The sequence below is a fragment of the Lepisma saccharinum genome, chromosome 8, assembly GCF_977018435.1.
Source record: "Lepisma saccharinum chromosome 8, izLepSacc3.1, whole genome shotgun sequence".
In the NCBI taxonomy this organism is placed as follows: domain Eukaryota; kingdom Metazoa; phylum Arthropoda; class Insecta; order Zygentoma; family Lepismatidae; genus Lepisma; species Lepisma saccharinum.
The window spans coordinates 61,395,405-61,412,698 of record NC_139236.1 but is presented as its reverse complement, the minus strand read 5'-3'; the positions used below and the strand labels follow the sequence as shown (position 1 = coordinate 61,412,698).

Genomic DNA, 17,294 nt, shown 5'->3' with positions numbered 1-17,294 from the left:
TTTTTCACTTCTTTGCGAAAAGAATGGAATATCGAAGTCCCTCTTCCTCTCCTGAGAAAGACTGATATGACCTACTTTAATGCAAAATTCTCATAATGAAAAAAGTGAAGGGAATAATAAAGAAAAACAGAAATTTTCTTATATTCTTTATTAAACAATAAATAACTGGATTACAATTGTAAAGAAAGCATTTAACACCACAAAAAATATTGACAAAACACACCATCAAATATAGAATACTAAATATGCAACCTTTATAAACAATCAGTTTCACACACGCTCGCAGAAATATCTCTCAACAGTTTAAAATGACATCACAACTACAAATTTCAAATATGTAAGATGCTCACAAATAGCATCAGTAATGGAGCCGGTGGGATAGAAATTTATAACAAATAGAGGAAGGTGGGGAATAGTGTGCACCTAGGAATAATTACACATAGCAGAGCATGCAATAGAGGGAAATAAACTATAAAGACACTTATACAAACTTCAACTAGTGATCTTTCAATATATCAATACTTTTTCCTACCTTATAGTGTTTACTGTAGACGTATGGAAGAATATTTTAGTTTTTTCAATTGTAAACACCGTGCACTTACCATAGATAGTGTAACTCGATGTGGCTTTCGTGCTGTATATATCATACATTGTAATTGCAAAAACTAACCGAAATGTTCCAAGATGTGCTTTCGTTTTCCTATAAAGTATGTACTATCTGCTATAAGATTTTTGAAGCATTTACTTATCATTTATGCTAGCCAAAATGTTAAAGGAAATGCTTCCGTCTAAAGGGGACTCGAGAAAATACATCAACATCACACTTCTTTCGAGTTTCTTTCTAATATGTCCTACTTCTTCCTTTGGAAATAAAAAAAAGTTATGGCTAATCGCTAGTCTATTTATTTATTTCCATGCCATACACACTGCCACGTTTTGGTCAATCAAATGTGAACTTATCCAAGTTTCTTTGATCGTGTGCATGAGCAATTTCAGACCATTCAAGATTTTCAATAGGAACGCTGTTCAACGACTTTCAATTACGTTCAATTCAACAACTTGTACATGATTAATTTGATCGTGTACAAGGCGCTTTATGTACAAAACTTGTACAAGAAGCATATGAAACAAGAAAACCTGAAGCTAACTATCCAAATGACTTCACAGCAAAATTTCAACAATGAACTCACATTGTAACTTCCATGGTCAAATATTTCCCAAGAACATTTAATTGTTAGGTGCACACTATTACCCTGCATACACAATTCCACCACCTTTCCCTAGGGTGACTTTTTACAGACGTACATAATAATAGAACAAACATCTAGACATAATACACAATATTTGAAAGATTCAATCACATACGCCAACACAAGTAAAAATTAAAGATTTTGGTCATCAAACATAAAGAAGCTGCACAAAAAGGTTGAGCAATAAATGTTTCATACTCATGCATATTCACCTTAACTAATACTAGGTTGACACTTGTTTTTAACATATGCATATTGAATATTACAGTTCATGTCACACAACATAAAATTGTGAAAAAGAAAACCAGGTAAAATTTTTCTTAAGGACAGAAAACATCCCTCACCTCATTAAGCAAGATCTAAACAATCCATTGAAAGTCTGAACAAAAGTGTGCACTTCACTTTTCTTAATAAAATAATAAAACAAAGAAAGCACTCCATAAAATGTCTACCTCTGCAAACAATGAAAATTGAGTAAATATATACAAAACAAATTTATTATCCATCCAATAATTTTTGTCTTAAAATAACATTACAGAAATGTTTTTTTTAAAAATCTTATTTCCCATTGACATTTTTCCTACCTTCAGCAGTTTTCTTTCAAATTTTTTACTCTCTTCTCACTACTAAAGCTGCATTATCCTAATTCAGGTCAGACTGCTATTAACTTAGTAGCAGTTCCAACATTATGGAAAATCTTTGGTGCTAAAATAATATTCCTTTGTGCATACTTTTCCACATATATATGGAATTATTTACACTTGCAGTAGCCAGTGAGTGACACAAGGCTTTCTAGTCACAACCATTGATGAAATTACATGTTCCTCCCTCTATCCATTTAACCACAACCAAAATTAACTGGAAACGTGGGAGAGGGAGGGTTAGGGGAGAATTGTTTCAGGACCAATTTCCAAAACGAGTTTAAACGAATGTTTGTCAACTTCACTGTTCAATTTTATTTACTTAGGATGACTAGATCAACAGATGATGGCAATAGTCTGCATGCATTATATGCTACTTGACTGTTCTGGTGTAAAAGATTTAAGGGGGTAAGAACAATCACACACGATATGAACACCATATATATCATAGGTGTTTGGAAAGCAAAAATATAGAACTCGAGAGTGGCATAAGATTAAATACAATGATTAACTGAATACCAATGTATATGCTACAATGTGTTCAGAATATAATGGACGAAAATAATATGAAAAATTAGTTTACAGTGTTTAAATTTGTAATAAAATAATCTGTGCTGTTGAAACATCAATGTAAATTTTAATAGTGTAATTGAAGTAAGTGTTGTTCGTACATATAACATGCAAAAGCTTTACTTCACAAACAAATCCTATTGTATGTCTGTAATCAACAACTGTCACAAATTCCTACATGGACAAAAATTTCACTACTGTTGGCAACATAACAGTGCAGATCCCACTGCAAACTATGGTCGGCAATTCTGATCCTCCTGCTCACAATTTCCAGTGTCACCACCTATAGTTCTCATAGATTGATTAGATCAGATCAGTTGTGGTCAAACAAACATCTCCCTTTATGCATGTTAATTTGGCCATGCGGTCCAGGCTACGGGACGTGCACCGATTCGAGTATCTTGGGGAGAAGTGTGACTTCTTTTGTCTTGAGATTTCAGCCAGTGTATGGCACCGGTGGCCACCCATCACCATGAGGAAATTCGGGAGCTATGAATGACTAGCATAACCTGGTCATGGAAATCTACAACAACAACTGGGGATTCGTCGTGCTGACCACACATCACTCCATAACTGGTGGATGATCACCCACCTCTACTAAGGCATGTGGGAGTGAGGCCGACAGTCGGTGGGTATAGGCACGTTAGCTGTTCCTTCATCAATTCTATTTCATCAGCATTCATCCTCATAGTTATGATTAGCCTAAAGAAGCAGAAAAACTAAAATCCTTTCAAGATCAATGCCAATCGAGTGGCTTTCGCTAGGTGCCATGTGGTTATTCACAACTCTGTTATCTGGTATTCTAGACTGGAACATGCTATTTGATGTGTTCAAGCAGCTCCCACTGGAAATTGAATCCAGAATTGCTAGTACCAAAGGTGAGAAAACTAACTAGGTTTGAGTTTAGTTTTAAATCCACTTTTATGCACAGATAGGCTAACTGATACTGGACCTACAGTTTAAAGTACGATGGGAAACATTACGTGCTTCCACCGGGTTTTGAACCCGGGACCGCTTGATTACAAGGTGATGAAGATGCCACCAGGAAAGCCCGACTAATTATCCATCTATCCAGAAAACTGGCACACACATCTTCTTTACAGTGCTGTTCAGTCTCAGTAATAGATTGGCCCCATTTGTTATTATCTGTAAATAAAAGCAAAAGAGCTTAAAAATTAATATTTAATCCAATTATGGAAATTAAGGGAGGAAAGTGCCAATTGTTCACAATCTGATGTAACATACAGCATTGATATCACTCATAATATCCCGTTCATCCACAGTAATATTATCTTCAGCAAGCATACACAGCAGATCCTTCTTTACATCAAATAAAACTATACTTGTAAAAATTATCCTTTACAAACAGCAACAAATTTAGAGATTAAGTATAACCAATGAATTATGGTACAGTTGAATGCATATATATATTCCCCAAGTTTTGTAGATATAAATCTGCCACACAAAACGTTATTCCACTTAGTTTGTCCCGGAGCTGGTGATACACACGTTTTCGACTCTACATGAAGTACAATGATGTATAACAAACATTCAAAAACTGTACAGGTGATCTTCAGTTAAATTGAAAGCACAGTGAGGAAAAAAAATGCATTTGGTTTGTGTTCTTGAGACAGGTGAGACGGAAGTATTTCAAAGGAATAGGTCTGATACTATAACAACATCACAGAGGTTTTGCAGACCAAAAGAAGTTCCAGAGTATCCCTCTGGCTCTGGTTCCAATCCTACTTTGATGAAGTATGAAATAACGGCAAAGGCAATAGTGGGTAAATTATCCATTACCATGCACTGAATTAATTGAATTTTATTTAATTCATGAATTAAAACAAATATGTCAATAAGCATAAGAGAATGTCTACTCCAATATCAGCACAACTCTTTGTTCCATAGAGTAACCACAGGTATATTGTTAACTATGGCTTGTTCCGTAATGGAACAAGAAACTTTTTCTTATAGTATGTGACATTTAGGACACATTCTGAATCAGATAATGGTCACAGATCCATGTCTTGAGTTCTGCATGAGTCTTAAGGTATGTAATTAGCACTTAGCAAATTTTAATTTCATTCTTCCTATATTGGAGTGGGATCTCTTAAAAATTATACGTGTTTTTCTTTCCTTCTTTTAAAAAAAGATTTTCACATCACTCTTTTATCAATACTGGTGTTCGCAAACACAACTGTACCAAGGGAAAGTGCCCTGAAAGGTCCTGTTTTGTACCTTCATGCCCTAGGCATTGCCTGCATGGGGGTACAACGAATTTAAAATTTCGTGAAAAAATAGTTTTTTTCTTCTTCTTCTAACTGATTACACAAAATTTGTTTTCTTCTGCTGCAGTATTATACATACAATCTGTGTGAACACGTAGCAACAGAGTACAGTGACAAGTACATGAAAATATGCACTTGAGGAAAGATTATGTACAATCATACAAAAGATAAAGATATGCCCAGAAAACACAACTGAGATAATATATTGCATTATATCCTCAAAACCTAGTTCTTCTCATATGCATGCAGCTTCTATGAACATTATTCTGAAACAAATAAATAAAATGTTTGTCACAAAAACCTACATATATTAGTTACACAGGGAATGGGAACAATATGACACCGGTAATAGTTAACTATAATAAACATAGGCACAACGCTGTACCTGATTATTATTCATGTATGGTCATCCAATCAACCATATATGAAGACCAAACTGCTTAACACGGAACAGGGTATTATCACAAGTTTCTTTCTTCACTTTCATTCAACTCACATTCATCCGCATACGCACATGAACGTAAATACCAAAAACGAACACATTACACACACAGAAAATATGACTTAAGCTCAATTGATTCCATAACAGTATTATATATAATTCATTCACATATTTAATTGCATCTGTAGAAAGAAACTGCTTGAAAATGAACCAAATTTTGACCGTTTACACATACAAAACAGATCAGTGATCATTATTGGATTTCCCAAGCGTTCTTCCTAATGACAGATATTTGAATCAACTTTAAAGCACAAACTTTAACACTTTCTCAAAACAACAATGGTTCCACTCACATTACACAATACTTCAGTGACAACGAAACAATAGATTTTGAGTTTCCGCATGAGCAAATAATGGAGCAATGTACAACAAAATAACTACATGTCAAAATTCAACTGAAGGTATTATGTTTTTGTTTTTATGCATTGAGCAACAGAAAACACTTTTGATATGTCATTTTGTGCAAAGTTTAGGGATAATTCCCCATTATTAGAAAATATTGCATCTCATTGCAAAATGCATGGTTATTTTTAATGGTTCCTTGATACGTTCCACCTTACCCATTTTAAAAGCCAAATAGACAGTAAAATAATACTGTAATTGCACTCAGGACAAGCAATTGCATAACACCAACTTATAAATGAACAAGTTAAACGATAATGCACAATTTTGATTGAAATTAATCAAAAAAGGTAGAAAAGTGACATGAATTTACCAAATATAAAAATACAAATAGCATCTCAAACACGCACAATGTGATGCACTTACGTTATGCAAGAGTGATCACACCTGCAATAACGCATTAACGAAGACTGTAACTAAATATCTATACTAGTGAACAGTAACATATATCATGTTGGCAATTTTTTTAAGGACAAAAAGAAGAGAGTATATTAAATACTAATGGTGTGTAGGGTCTGGTAATTTCAGTATCGGAATCGTATTTTAAAAAAATCCGATCCTGATGCAGATTTTTGTGATCCTGAATGGTCAAGAAATTTCAGTCACACTTTGAAAGTGCTTAATTCTCAAACTTTTTGCACAATAAGTGTCAAAAATACCTTGGAAACAGCAGTTTTCATTCCAGATTTTCACCATATCAACCCTAAACATTTCTTCCAAACTTTGTCAAAAAATCACACATATTTCCTCTCCTGCAGTGTTTCATTTCCTGACAAAAGCATCAGTCTTCTCTGTTTGACCTGATGGTGAACTAGCCTTGTCATTGACTTTTAAAGTGGATTAGCGTACATCGAACAAAATTCAGCATTAATTTAGGCACTGTGATTACACATCATCAGGCAATTACAAGATAATAGTTACCAGATTAAATTCCTAATATGTATTTTGTGGAATAAACTAACATATGCTACAACAGTACAAAAGTTGCAAGCAGTACTATAAATATATTTTACAAAAAAACTCCATACACCTGCAATTAAGCAATACAAACACCACTGAATTGCAACACAATACTATCAACATATACAAAAGCAATGCATTTTTTCACCATGCATTTAGAGCATCTCAGCTCACTTTATACAAGAAAAGAAGAAAAAAGCATATGACCTGAAACATGCTGAAGTTTGCATGCACAAGTTCAAAACAACACAAAAAAGCATTTTTTCCCCCTTACTGGCAAGATAACACAAACTAACAATATCCCATTGCAATTACTCATGTAATCTTAGTAATGCATTACTAATACCAGTATTGAGGAAGCAACGTGTTACTATTGCAAGCACTGAAAAAGTAACGTCATGTTACTTGCCAACTCTGCAGATATTATAGCACAAACTTTGACTCTGAAAGGCAGCAAATTGTTTGCCGAAATAAAATATTCAAGTCCAATCAAATCCAAAATATCCACCATGCGGACTTGCATTTAATATCTCGCTAATTCATGAAAAAAAAACCCACTATATTACAATACAGATCTGAGAGGAAAAAGTGCAGATCCTTTTTCAAACCATTTGAGAACTGCACATTTGCAACTTTTCACATACTTTTCTGTTAAGTGAAATCGTCATTGTGCGTGAATTATACACTATGTCCCATCCAAATAATTCAAAGGTAACAATTCATATGCATTGATACATATTACAGTTATCATATGTGTGTAACAAAATGAAAATAGTGACTTATATAGTACTTTTTACTCAATAATTATTGTGGTACACACAGTATAAAATTAGACGGTTCGAAACATGACAAGATAAATTTGTAAAACAAATGTTCCCCTCATTTTAATATAACATATTTGTCTTCTTTCCACATACCCATGTCTAATTTAAACCACATTATCATCTAACTAAAATTAGTAGTAATAAAATTATATGCATCTTTAAAAACTGCCTTGAAAGCTCAGTATTATTGAATGGAAGCTCAACAGTGTACAGGCTGACATAGCCTGGTTGCCAGTACATTTTTCTTCTTTCTACAGTAAACGCATGCAAAATTACTGCTCTGCTTAAAAAGAATTTGCACTGCGAAGACCATGATCCTGGGGGTTATTTACAAGACAAGCAAGCAGTTAATACTACGGAATGCAAGCTGTTTAGTTATGTAATATTGGCAAGTATATCCTTGTCATGATGATAGCTTTGTTGGTACTGTTTGATTTCCAACAGCCGCAAGTACCTAGTTGAATTAGCAAATTTACTACGACACCGGTTCTGGTACTTTATAGTAAATGTATGCTTGATGTGGTATAGTGCCAGCTAAAGAACAGCTAATGTTTACTATACATGCAGCTTTATATGAATTATACTAATAATGCATAATCGTGGAAGTGCGGGAATGCAACCTTCCACAATCAGATCAGAAGTTAGATTTTACACCTAGGATATATATCACTTACAGAAAACACAAATGAATAAGTCATTCTCCTGTGATTAAATCTATACAATCCAGGGATTCTGCAAATAAAAATAAAAATGATCAATAGCCCAATGCCTTTACATTATCTGAAGGCTTTCCAAACATCATATCTTAATGACCACCTTGGAAAATATGTCTCTACATTGAGATTACAAAATCTTGCCATGGTCACTGATTTCCTTAAATTTAAACATTATTTACCAGCCATTTTCATTATATCTTGGCTATATAGCACACTGTGCTAGACAACAACAGACTAACTTTTATTCAATACATGCCCACAATCCTATGTCAGAAATCCTTGGGTCCAGAAGTCAGTTCTTTTGGAATTCAGAATTGTACAATGATGGTACTATGTACTGTTTAGTATTGTTGTAGAAGAGTTTGCAGTAGCATCATTTAAAAATCCAAACTATGCAACTCAGGCAGCAAAAAATCTTCTGGTTTCCAGTTTTTACAGTATTCTGAATTTCTGATATGGGATTGTGAACCTCTATAACTTAAAGGTAACAAAACTACTGAAATATATCCTAAGACTATCAACAGTGTCCTCCAATTTATAAACACAAAATAGGCCATGTAACTTATAATTAGTGTGCATATTTACTATTAAAGAAATTTTAAACAAAACTGTAATCTAATGCACTGATGTTCTGTACCATCTGTATAAGAATTACCACTGCGTAACTGTCAACAGAATGCAATAAACCATATCAAATTTTAAATCCACACTTGCATGTCGAGTGGTCTTGCTTTGAAACAACATGAACTATCTTGAATATTACATCCATCACACATGAGCTAAAACTGTTGTGGCTATCATAAAGCCCTTACTGTTCTACCACTAAAACAACCTGATCATTATAATCGACATCTCTAGTAATAGATAGCATTTACAGCAAAAAATTCAATGTAAGTAGCCATATTAATCAAGTAAAGCGTACAAAATGCATATATTTATTCATTAAAATTTCGATATAGTGTTATTTATTTGTATTGCAATATTCCTTCTTCATAATAACATCTTAACATATAGAATGAGATTATCCACATGATATTTTGATAGTATGCATTTCAGATGAAAATAACAAGAGAAAATTTATAGTTATCAAGACATTTACTTGACTTAATGGTCACGATTTACTTATTTATAAACATATAAAAATACATAACATAATATACTATTTGTACAGGTTCAAGATATCGCACAGTTCCTTACCTCAAGAATCAGTGAAATGCAAAGGGGGAGAAGGGGAAGAGAGAGAGAGTGTGTATTCGATACATTGTTCTGAATTAAAAATATGATATTCTGCGATGGTGGTGGTGGATACGTGGACAAAGATAATATCCCCACATTTAAATGCTTGACAAGCTGAAAACTGGGAAAAATATTAGTATTTGTATTCAAATACAGAAAAAATAGGAAATATGTACATTTTGATTATGTATGATACATTACATGCAAGAATTGTGAATTTCACACACATTATTAGAATGTTTCTCTGATCTGTTTAGCAAGCAAAGTTCCCCTCACTTAATATTCTACACTGAATCTCTACTAATTTGGCTTTACTGTTATTATTATTGTTCATGCATCATTTACGATCAGCAGGGCATATATTATGCATGGCAACTTTTCATTCTGAAGCTGAGACAGTACGAAATGCATGTACAACAGGTGCTATATTCAACTGTTTCTCTGAAATATTATGAGGAGGTTGATTGTAATCCTAGTTGAATTAGAGCAAAAGAAACACTGTATCCTGCTCCACGTGTATTGCATTTTGTAAGTAAGCATCAAATTTTGATAATTTTTACATGCAACTGTGTAACAAACTTGTTACTTCAGAGATGGAGATCGTTGGATATGTACATTTGTTCTTATTTGTTAGGTATAATGCTTGTATGCATTGATTGTCCTGTCTGTGAGAACACTTTGGACCCAATAAATTTGGTTAGTTTCATTTTGTTGTGTAATCTTTCATGAGTACATATTCATAATATGGTCGCTGATCTGGACTGCTGTGCACGATTTAACCAGTATACATGTGCCCATGTATAATGAGCGGTATCATCTTTGAAAAATGCCAGACATGTTTATTTTTCAAAAATAAACTTGTTAATTTATGTTGACAAGATTCATGCGTGTACTACATTCTTGCATAACATTGCCATTCTAATAACAAATACTCTGTTCTCTTCTTAGATAAACATGTACATTCCAAATTGGTTTTAGTAAACTAAAAAAAAAATTATTTGCTTAAGTGAACATGATCCAGGCATGTGAATTCAATAACCTTAAGTACACAAAAGTTAAAGAAGTCCTACCACAGTAACAACTTATTTTACAGTAAAAATTGTACAAAGATTATCAATAGCTTTATCATCATCCTCTCTACACAAGATTGAGGATATTTACAAGCATTGTCAAAGCAAGGTGACTGCACAGAATATATGTGTAGCGTATGAAAATAATTGACGTGTCTTCTTTACTTCTCTAACTAAACCTCAGAAAGCTTATCCTATCCTCCTGCAAGTAGATTGTCTGTCTTGCTAGAAGACCTTGCCAGCTACCACACGAGTGTTGTTCTCAGCAAGCCAGAGAATGTCATTTCCTTTGCGAGGGAAATTTGAACACTCAGTTGCCACGTTCACAGTGGAAGTTAGGGGGGAGGCAATGTATGTACAGGAAGCAGTCATTTCAGATGGCAAGAGAAAAAGAATGTACTCTGCACAGACTTTGACATTATTTGCTTACCCCCAGGGTTTAAAGTGAGCTGGAATGCATTGGAACTCAGTTCTTGCTACAACACTGGACATACTTTTTATTTATTTAATACACCATACAAAAGTCCATCTTTTGGTACATTAATTCTTGTAAACAATAGGTGAAGAGGAAAAGATAAGTTCTTGTACTAAATTTGTCGCTTGTCAGTGGGTGGTCCGGAAATTTAGAAAAATAATTTATTTTGATCAATGCTTTTCATTTAAGATGTAAATGAGAACATAATAGGCTGAAATGACAGATGCAATAAATCTTGTGTTTATATACAGGGTGAGGCAGTCAAACGGGAAGATTTAAAAAATTCACAAAAAATAGAGAGAGCAAATATTATTTATTTTTTTGAACATGAATGTGTACATGAGTGGAAATTACTAGTGTACCTGAAAAATGTTCATTTTTTGAATATGATGTCAGTAAGACAGCGTCCTTGGTTTTGCACACATTGTCGGAGTCTCAGCGTAAATCCGCCCATCCGAAATTAATCCACACACTCTCCATGAAATGCCTCTCCATTCAGAAAAGTAACAGTGTGGTGTGCATTATCATCTCGTGGAATTTTCGAAAATGAACACGGTAACGGTAGACGCTCGACGTTATGCTGACATGTTGGTAAACTTTTTCCTGCCTGCCTTCGATGGCTATGACCCAGATGAAGGAACACTCTTCCAGCAAGATGGTGCAACTAACCATATTGCCAGTGTCTACGGATGTGCTTACTCGCATTTCCTGGTTGTCTCATCAGCAGATTCGGCAATATTCCGTGACCTGCCCGTTCACCCAACTTGGCGGCTCCTGACTTTTTTCTTTGGAGTTACCTCAAATCCAAAGTATTCAAGGACAACCCTCCAAGAACCAGGGATTATTTGAAGGAGCAAATTCGGCAAGAGATCCACAACATTATTGGAGATGCTACGCAACGTCATGGGCAGATTTACTCTGAGACTCTGACAATGTGTGCAAAACCAAGGACGCCATCTTACGGACACCATATTCAAAATATGAACATTTTTCAGGTACACTAGTAATTTTCACTTACGTACAGTACATTCATGTTCAAAAAATAAATATTATTTGCTATGTGTTGTGATTTTTTTAAATCTTCCCGTTTGACTGCCTCACCCTGTATTTACATTAGATGTAATAATAATAATAATAATAATAATAATAATCCCTGTTTTCTGAGGGTACAAAATGGTACGGCATATCAGCATTTTTTACAGGTGAGAATAAAACTAAAAATATTTTATTTTAATGAAATAAATGTGTATGTGAGTCTAAATGGACAATCATTAATGAACATACCACAATATTTATAGTAGTCCTTATGCGAACACAATAATAAATAACAACAACAAACCAACTTGAAGAGTGTCAAAAATTTTCTTCCCGGAAGAAAGCACTGATAATAATCAATATGATACCATAGTTGTTTTAATATGAATTTTATTATTATTATTGCTAATATTACTACTAGTATTTGTAGTAGTAGTACTCATGTCTATTAATTTGAGGTTGGCATTCCGGCTATTGACTGAAACTACTATAAGCACTGCTTCCCCTTTCTTAACACTCATTCAACAGCACAGTCACCACGTAATGGATGAAACATACACTTGGCAACAACATCCAGAACAAGACAGACCACTCAGTGGCAGAAATTGCAAAGGATAAACCTTCTAGCCTATAGCAAAAGGGCTCCCATGTAGCCAAAAAGTTAGCATTCTCACCTTTGATACGAGCAACCCCAAGTTTGATTCCCAAAATGTCAGTGCTGACCCAGCATCGTGAGGACAATTGAGGAGCTACTTGAAAAGAAGAAGTAACAAACTGCGGTCTCGAAAGACAGAGAACAGCAGCAATGGGACTCAATGTGCTGACCATTCATTGCCCAATGAAAAGTTGCTTGGCAGGCCCTGCCCCCCACAGGGCTGTTGTTGCACCATGGATTGTAGTTTAATAAAGAAAAAAAATACAAAGAAAATTCAATGTCCATCACTTTTTAAAAAGTGGAATTAACAGAAAACATAAATGATAAGCATTTTTTTCTTTTTTAACCTTTTCTTAAATTGAATTTTTCAATATTAAAGTTTGTTAACAATTTAGTATGTAAACTGTTGTCTCAGTTTTAAGCTACTTAGAAATTAAGTGTGTTGTGTATATTATTAGCATAGAAGAGGTAAATGTAAAAATGTTTAAAAAAAGGCCACACCTGAAGAGCAACACACAATGGGGAAGGCTGGGCTACAGAAAGTTTCTTGTATGGGTGTTGAAACCAGTGTTTGGAAGTAACAAGTAACGGAGTTAATTATGACATTTAGTTACTTCTTTGCATGTTCCAACAGTAATGAAGAAAATTATGGATTTCTAAAATACAAATATAACAAATCTTCAAAAAAAAGAATGTTTTGTCACATGAATGTTCTTACCTCTATAATTACACATTTAAATGTACGAGGTTTATTATAATCCAAAGAAAATTAGTGTTAATCAGTAAACAAAAGACAACCCACTTGCAGTTCATACATGAAACACATACAAGTTTGAGTTTTTGTTCTAAGTCCACTTTATGCACATGGTTATAATAGATTAAAAGTAATATTTGGTTTCCTTAGCTTTTAAGCTATTTTAACCATGTTTTCTTTACCTCAAACATCTTGCAAGAAGAGAAACACTCACAGATTCATGTAATCGATGGTCATGACATCTGGTAGCAAAATTACGTGGAAGTTAAATTCAGTTTTAAGGATGACGAACCAACAATCTGCTGGTAATCATATATAGCAGTGATATAGTGAAAAAAATGTGGTAAAAACTTTCTCGGATTAAACAATAATTAGCAAAAATTAATATAAACAAAACCATTAGGTGGGATGATTGGCAAGAAGACAAAATGTCATACAGTACATATTAATAACTTTAAATCATTAATATTTCTGTTCTTGTATATCACAAGATCCACCTGTGCCCTAAGACAGCACAAAATTCATCCACCTCTTTTACCACTTAAGTATTTTACTAAAATACTTTGTTTGGATAAAGACAAATAATGTCCATAAGTATTTTACATTTCTCAATACAGGATACCTCTATGGAAATATAGTTATTACACTGCACAGAGAATGGCACCTAAGCCATGACTTACACATAACATGATCAATAAACATATGTGCGCTATATCCAGCAACATTACATGCAACTGTGCATTTTCCCATGAATAACAATTAATTTGCATCCCCAATTCTCACTATACAGATCTAATAATACCCAAGTATAGACAGCATAGCTGAGACTCACTTGAATTATAATAAAAACATTACAAAAATTAATGTATGAAAATAAATACACACTAATCAAAAAAACACATCAAAATAGCCAAATCACAAATGGCAGATAAAATGAGTTAAAAAAACAAAAAAACATAGGGATTCAAATCTGCTTCACTACCTTGCTTTCTTTCATTCCTTCAAAAATTCAACTTACTAAACACACAGCAATTGTATTAAGTACAAATGTTTCAAGACCTTTCCTTACGATAAAGACTGCAGTACACAAATAGATTCCTCATTTCAAATCTTAAATATTTATAAAAAAGGAAACCATTATGTTCCCCTACAACTCCCTATCTTTGCTATGCAATTCCAATGGCCTCCGAGGCCACTCAGTCTTATTAAGAAGCTTTTCTTTAGCATCCCACAAGTCTTGTAACTGTACATGCAGAGGCTTTATGAAGGTTTCAATCCATTCCTCAACGGTGTACTTGTTGTAAACATCCACCATGTAACTTCTCATATTCTTCTCAATATATGTTAGCTCCATTTTGTACCTGTTGAGTTCTCCGGTCCCATGCTCAACGTGAGCCGGACTGGAAAATTCATGCTCAATATTGTAAGAAGATACCCACCCTTTTAGTGTTGAATCAGACAGCATTCGCTCAATATCATGCTTGAGTGCATATAACCGATGGACCGATTCGTAAATTCCGAATCCTGGAAATGCACACTTCAAGCCAGGCATTGATTCCGTTAAAGTCATAGCAAAAGTTGAGTCACACTTGAGAGCTTCAACAATGTTCTTCATCACATCGGGACCTGTGTTTCTTCTTTGGACATAGGCAAGGCTTACGGCCAATGATGGGATCCCAACTGGTAATAACTCGCACAGTACTGCAAAGTGATCGTACCTCTGCCAGCCAGTAATAACAATACCCTTGAATCCAATGTGACTACCATATTGGTCAACAATATCCATCCAAGCTCTGTGGTTGTCCAGATGATAATTCACATCCGTCACGTACTGATTCGATCCGGTAGCTCCTTTGAAAGCACTCGCTATCCACACAGACCCAAAAACATTCCCGAACTTGTCCCAGACGTCACTCGAAATGTACGAACTGATATCTGGTGTGTACTTCCACACGACAATTTCAACAAACTTGGCAATTTCGCTCTCCTTCAAGTCGCTTTCCGGTACCTTCCGGAACTCGTCGTCCCACATGAGAGGCTGAACATCGTAAGACTTCTTAATGTACTTGGCGACTCTCTTCACATGCCAGAGGAACAGTTTTGACTTCCCCCACTTTTCCTTCATCATCTTGTTGGAGCACCTAGGGCATTCTCCTATATAATACACCTCGTCAGAGCCAATGTGCAAATAGTTGATGTTAGGGTGGAGTGCCATCACCTGGTCTATCATGTGGGTGATTAGAGGAAACGAGTCATTATGTGTCGGGCAAATAACTTGTGGATATCTGGAATCTTCTCGCAATTCCTTGTATTGCTTCAGCTTCAATATAAACTCCATATGACCAAAGGTCTGAATCAACGGTATCACCTCAAGGCTATATTTTGCAGCTATGTGCAAAATTTCCTTTATGTCAGACTTCGAATAAGCATTGTATGCTCCCAGGTCACCGATATTACTCGAAAAGGGAAGCATATCCTCGTACTCTAAGAGAATGCCGGTAGCACCCAGATTTTTCAAAAGTGCAAAAAATTCTTCATAATACGATACCCGTGGAGGTGCACCTTTTAGATCAATATGCACTATCCTCTGTGCTAATGAAGATTGTTTATTTAGATTGTGCACTTTGTCATTGTTTGCAGTTCCTGCACCGGGAAGGACATTAATAATTCCTACTTTGTTTCTCTCTCCATCCTGAAACTCTGGGTTCGAACCACGGAAAGCTTTCTGTTGAGAAATTCTCCTAATGTTCGCCAGCATTTGAGATTCTTTCAGTTTTTGTTTCACCAGATGTGCAGGGTTTTGTGTCAGAGAAGCTATTTCATTTATATCTTCTATAACAAATGGAGTTTTACCATCTTTGTCCATTTTGGGGGGCCACGGGAGTTTCTCATTGCCCTTGGAGGTCACTGCATGCACATCGCCAGCTGCCATACGATACAAGATGAATATCAGTGTTCCAACACTCATGGTGATTATCAATGTCTGAGTTCGTCCTCTGAATCTCCACATTTTTTTCTTTCAGATATTGACAGAGTCACACTTGAAAGTCACACTGCTTGCTGCCAATGAGAAGGCTGTGAAGCGGAGATGGTATGTTGACAAATCTGAAATTAAAGTTTGAAACATATATTTAAGAAATTGTTTCATACTGTGCTGTGTGCTAACAGAAACATAAATCATCTTGAAGCTCTTAACTACCGAGCTCAGTCAGATACCACTATCATCCAAAGCAACAAATACAGGCAATATATACAATGAAACCCAATTTAACATTCCAGATATTACTTTTTCCAACATTATACAGGGTGATTCATAATTTACTCTGGGTTTTTGAAGGAACGAAGAGGTTTCAGGCATTCACTAATCGGAACGCTGTTCTGGTGCACTCTGGTCAATTGCGAGCCCTGTTTAAGTAAAAGTAAAACTCTGATAGACTGATATCGTATAGTTGAAATGGAATACTTTCGTATAAATATTTATTAGGGATGAACCAATATGAAATTTTGGCCACACGAAATGGAGATTACATGTTTATATCCATAAAAATTATAACAAAATGACACAACATTGCATTAAATTCTAATATATTTATAGATATATCAGATCGGTAAATTTATCGGTAATTTTACCAATAAAGCGATACACGATGAAGTACAGATTAATCTGTCACACATCCCTAATGTATATAAAAAATCTCAATGCATTTCAAAAGATTGTTTAAGAATCAATATCAGCAGGAATAGGGGCTCCTACGTAGCCAAGAGGTTAGAGCTCCTGTCCTTGGTGTGAGTGGTTCCACGTTCACTGACCCAGCATCGTGAGGACAATTGGGAAGCTACTTGAGAAGAACAAGTAGTGGGCTCCTGTCACGAAATCCAGAAAACAGTGGCAATGGGATTTGATGTGTTGACCATG

At 34.9% G+C, this 17,294-nt stretch overlaps 1 protein-coding gene and 1 pseudogene across 3 annotated transcripts in view; both read right to left on the bottom strand.

Moving 5' to 3' along the window:
• The window catches only part of LOC145991813 (uncharacterized), an 82,941-nt pseudogene extending 75,407 nt beyond the window's left edge, over positions 1-7,534 (bottom strand).
• LOC145991051 (hexosaminidase D-like) overlaps positions 4,264-17,294 on the bottom strand; it is a 108,145-nt gene continuing 95,114 nt past the window's right edge. For all 3 annotated transcript variants that reach the window (XM_083126755.1, XM_083126754.1, XM_083126753.1), the window contains exon 3: positions 4,264-16,483. In XM_083126755.1, coding sequence (XP_082982881.1) covers positions 14,526-16,388 — 1,863 coding nt within the window. In that variant the 5' untranslated portion in view covers positions 16,389-16,483 and the 3' untranslated portion in view covers positions 4,264-14,525. The remainder of the gene's footprint in view (positions 16,484-17,294) is intronic.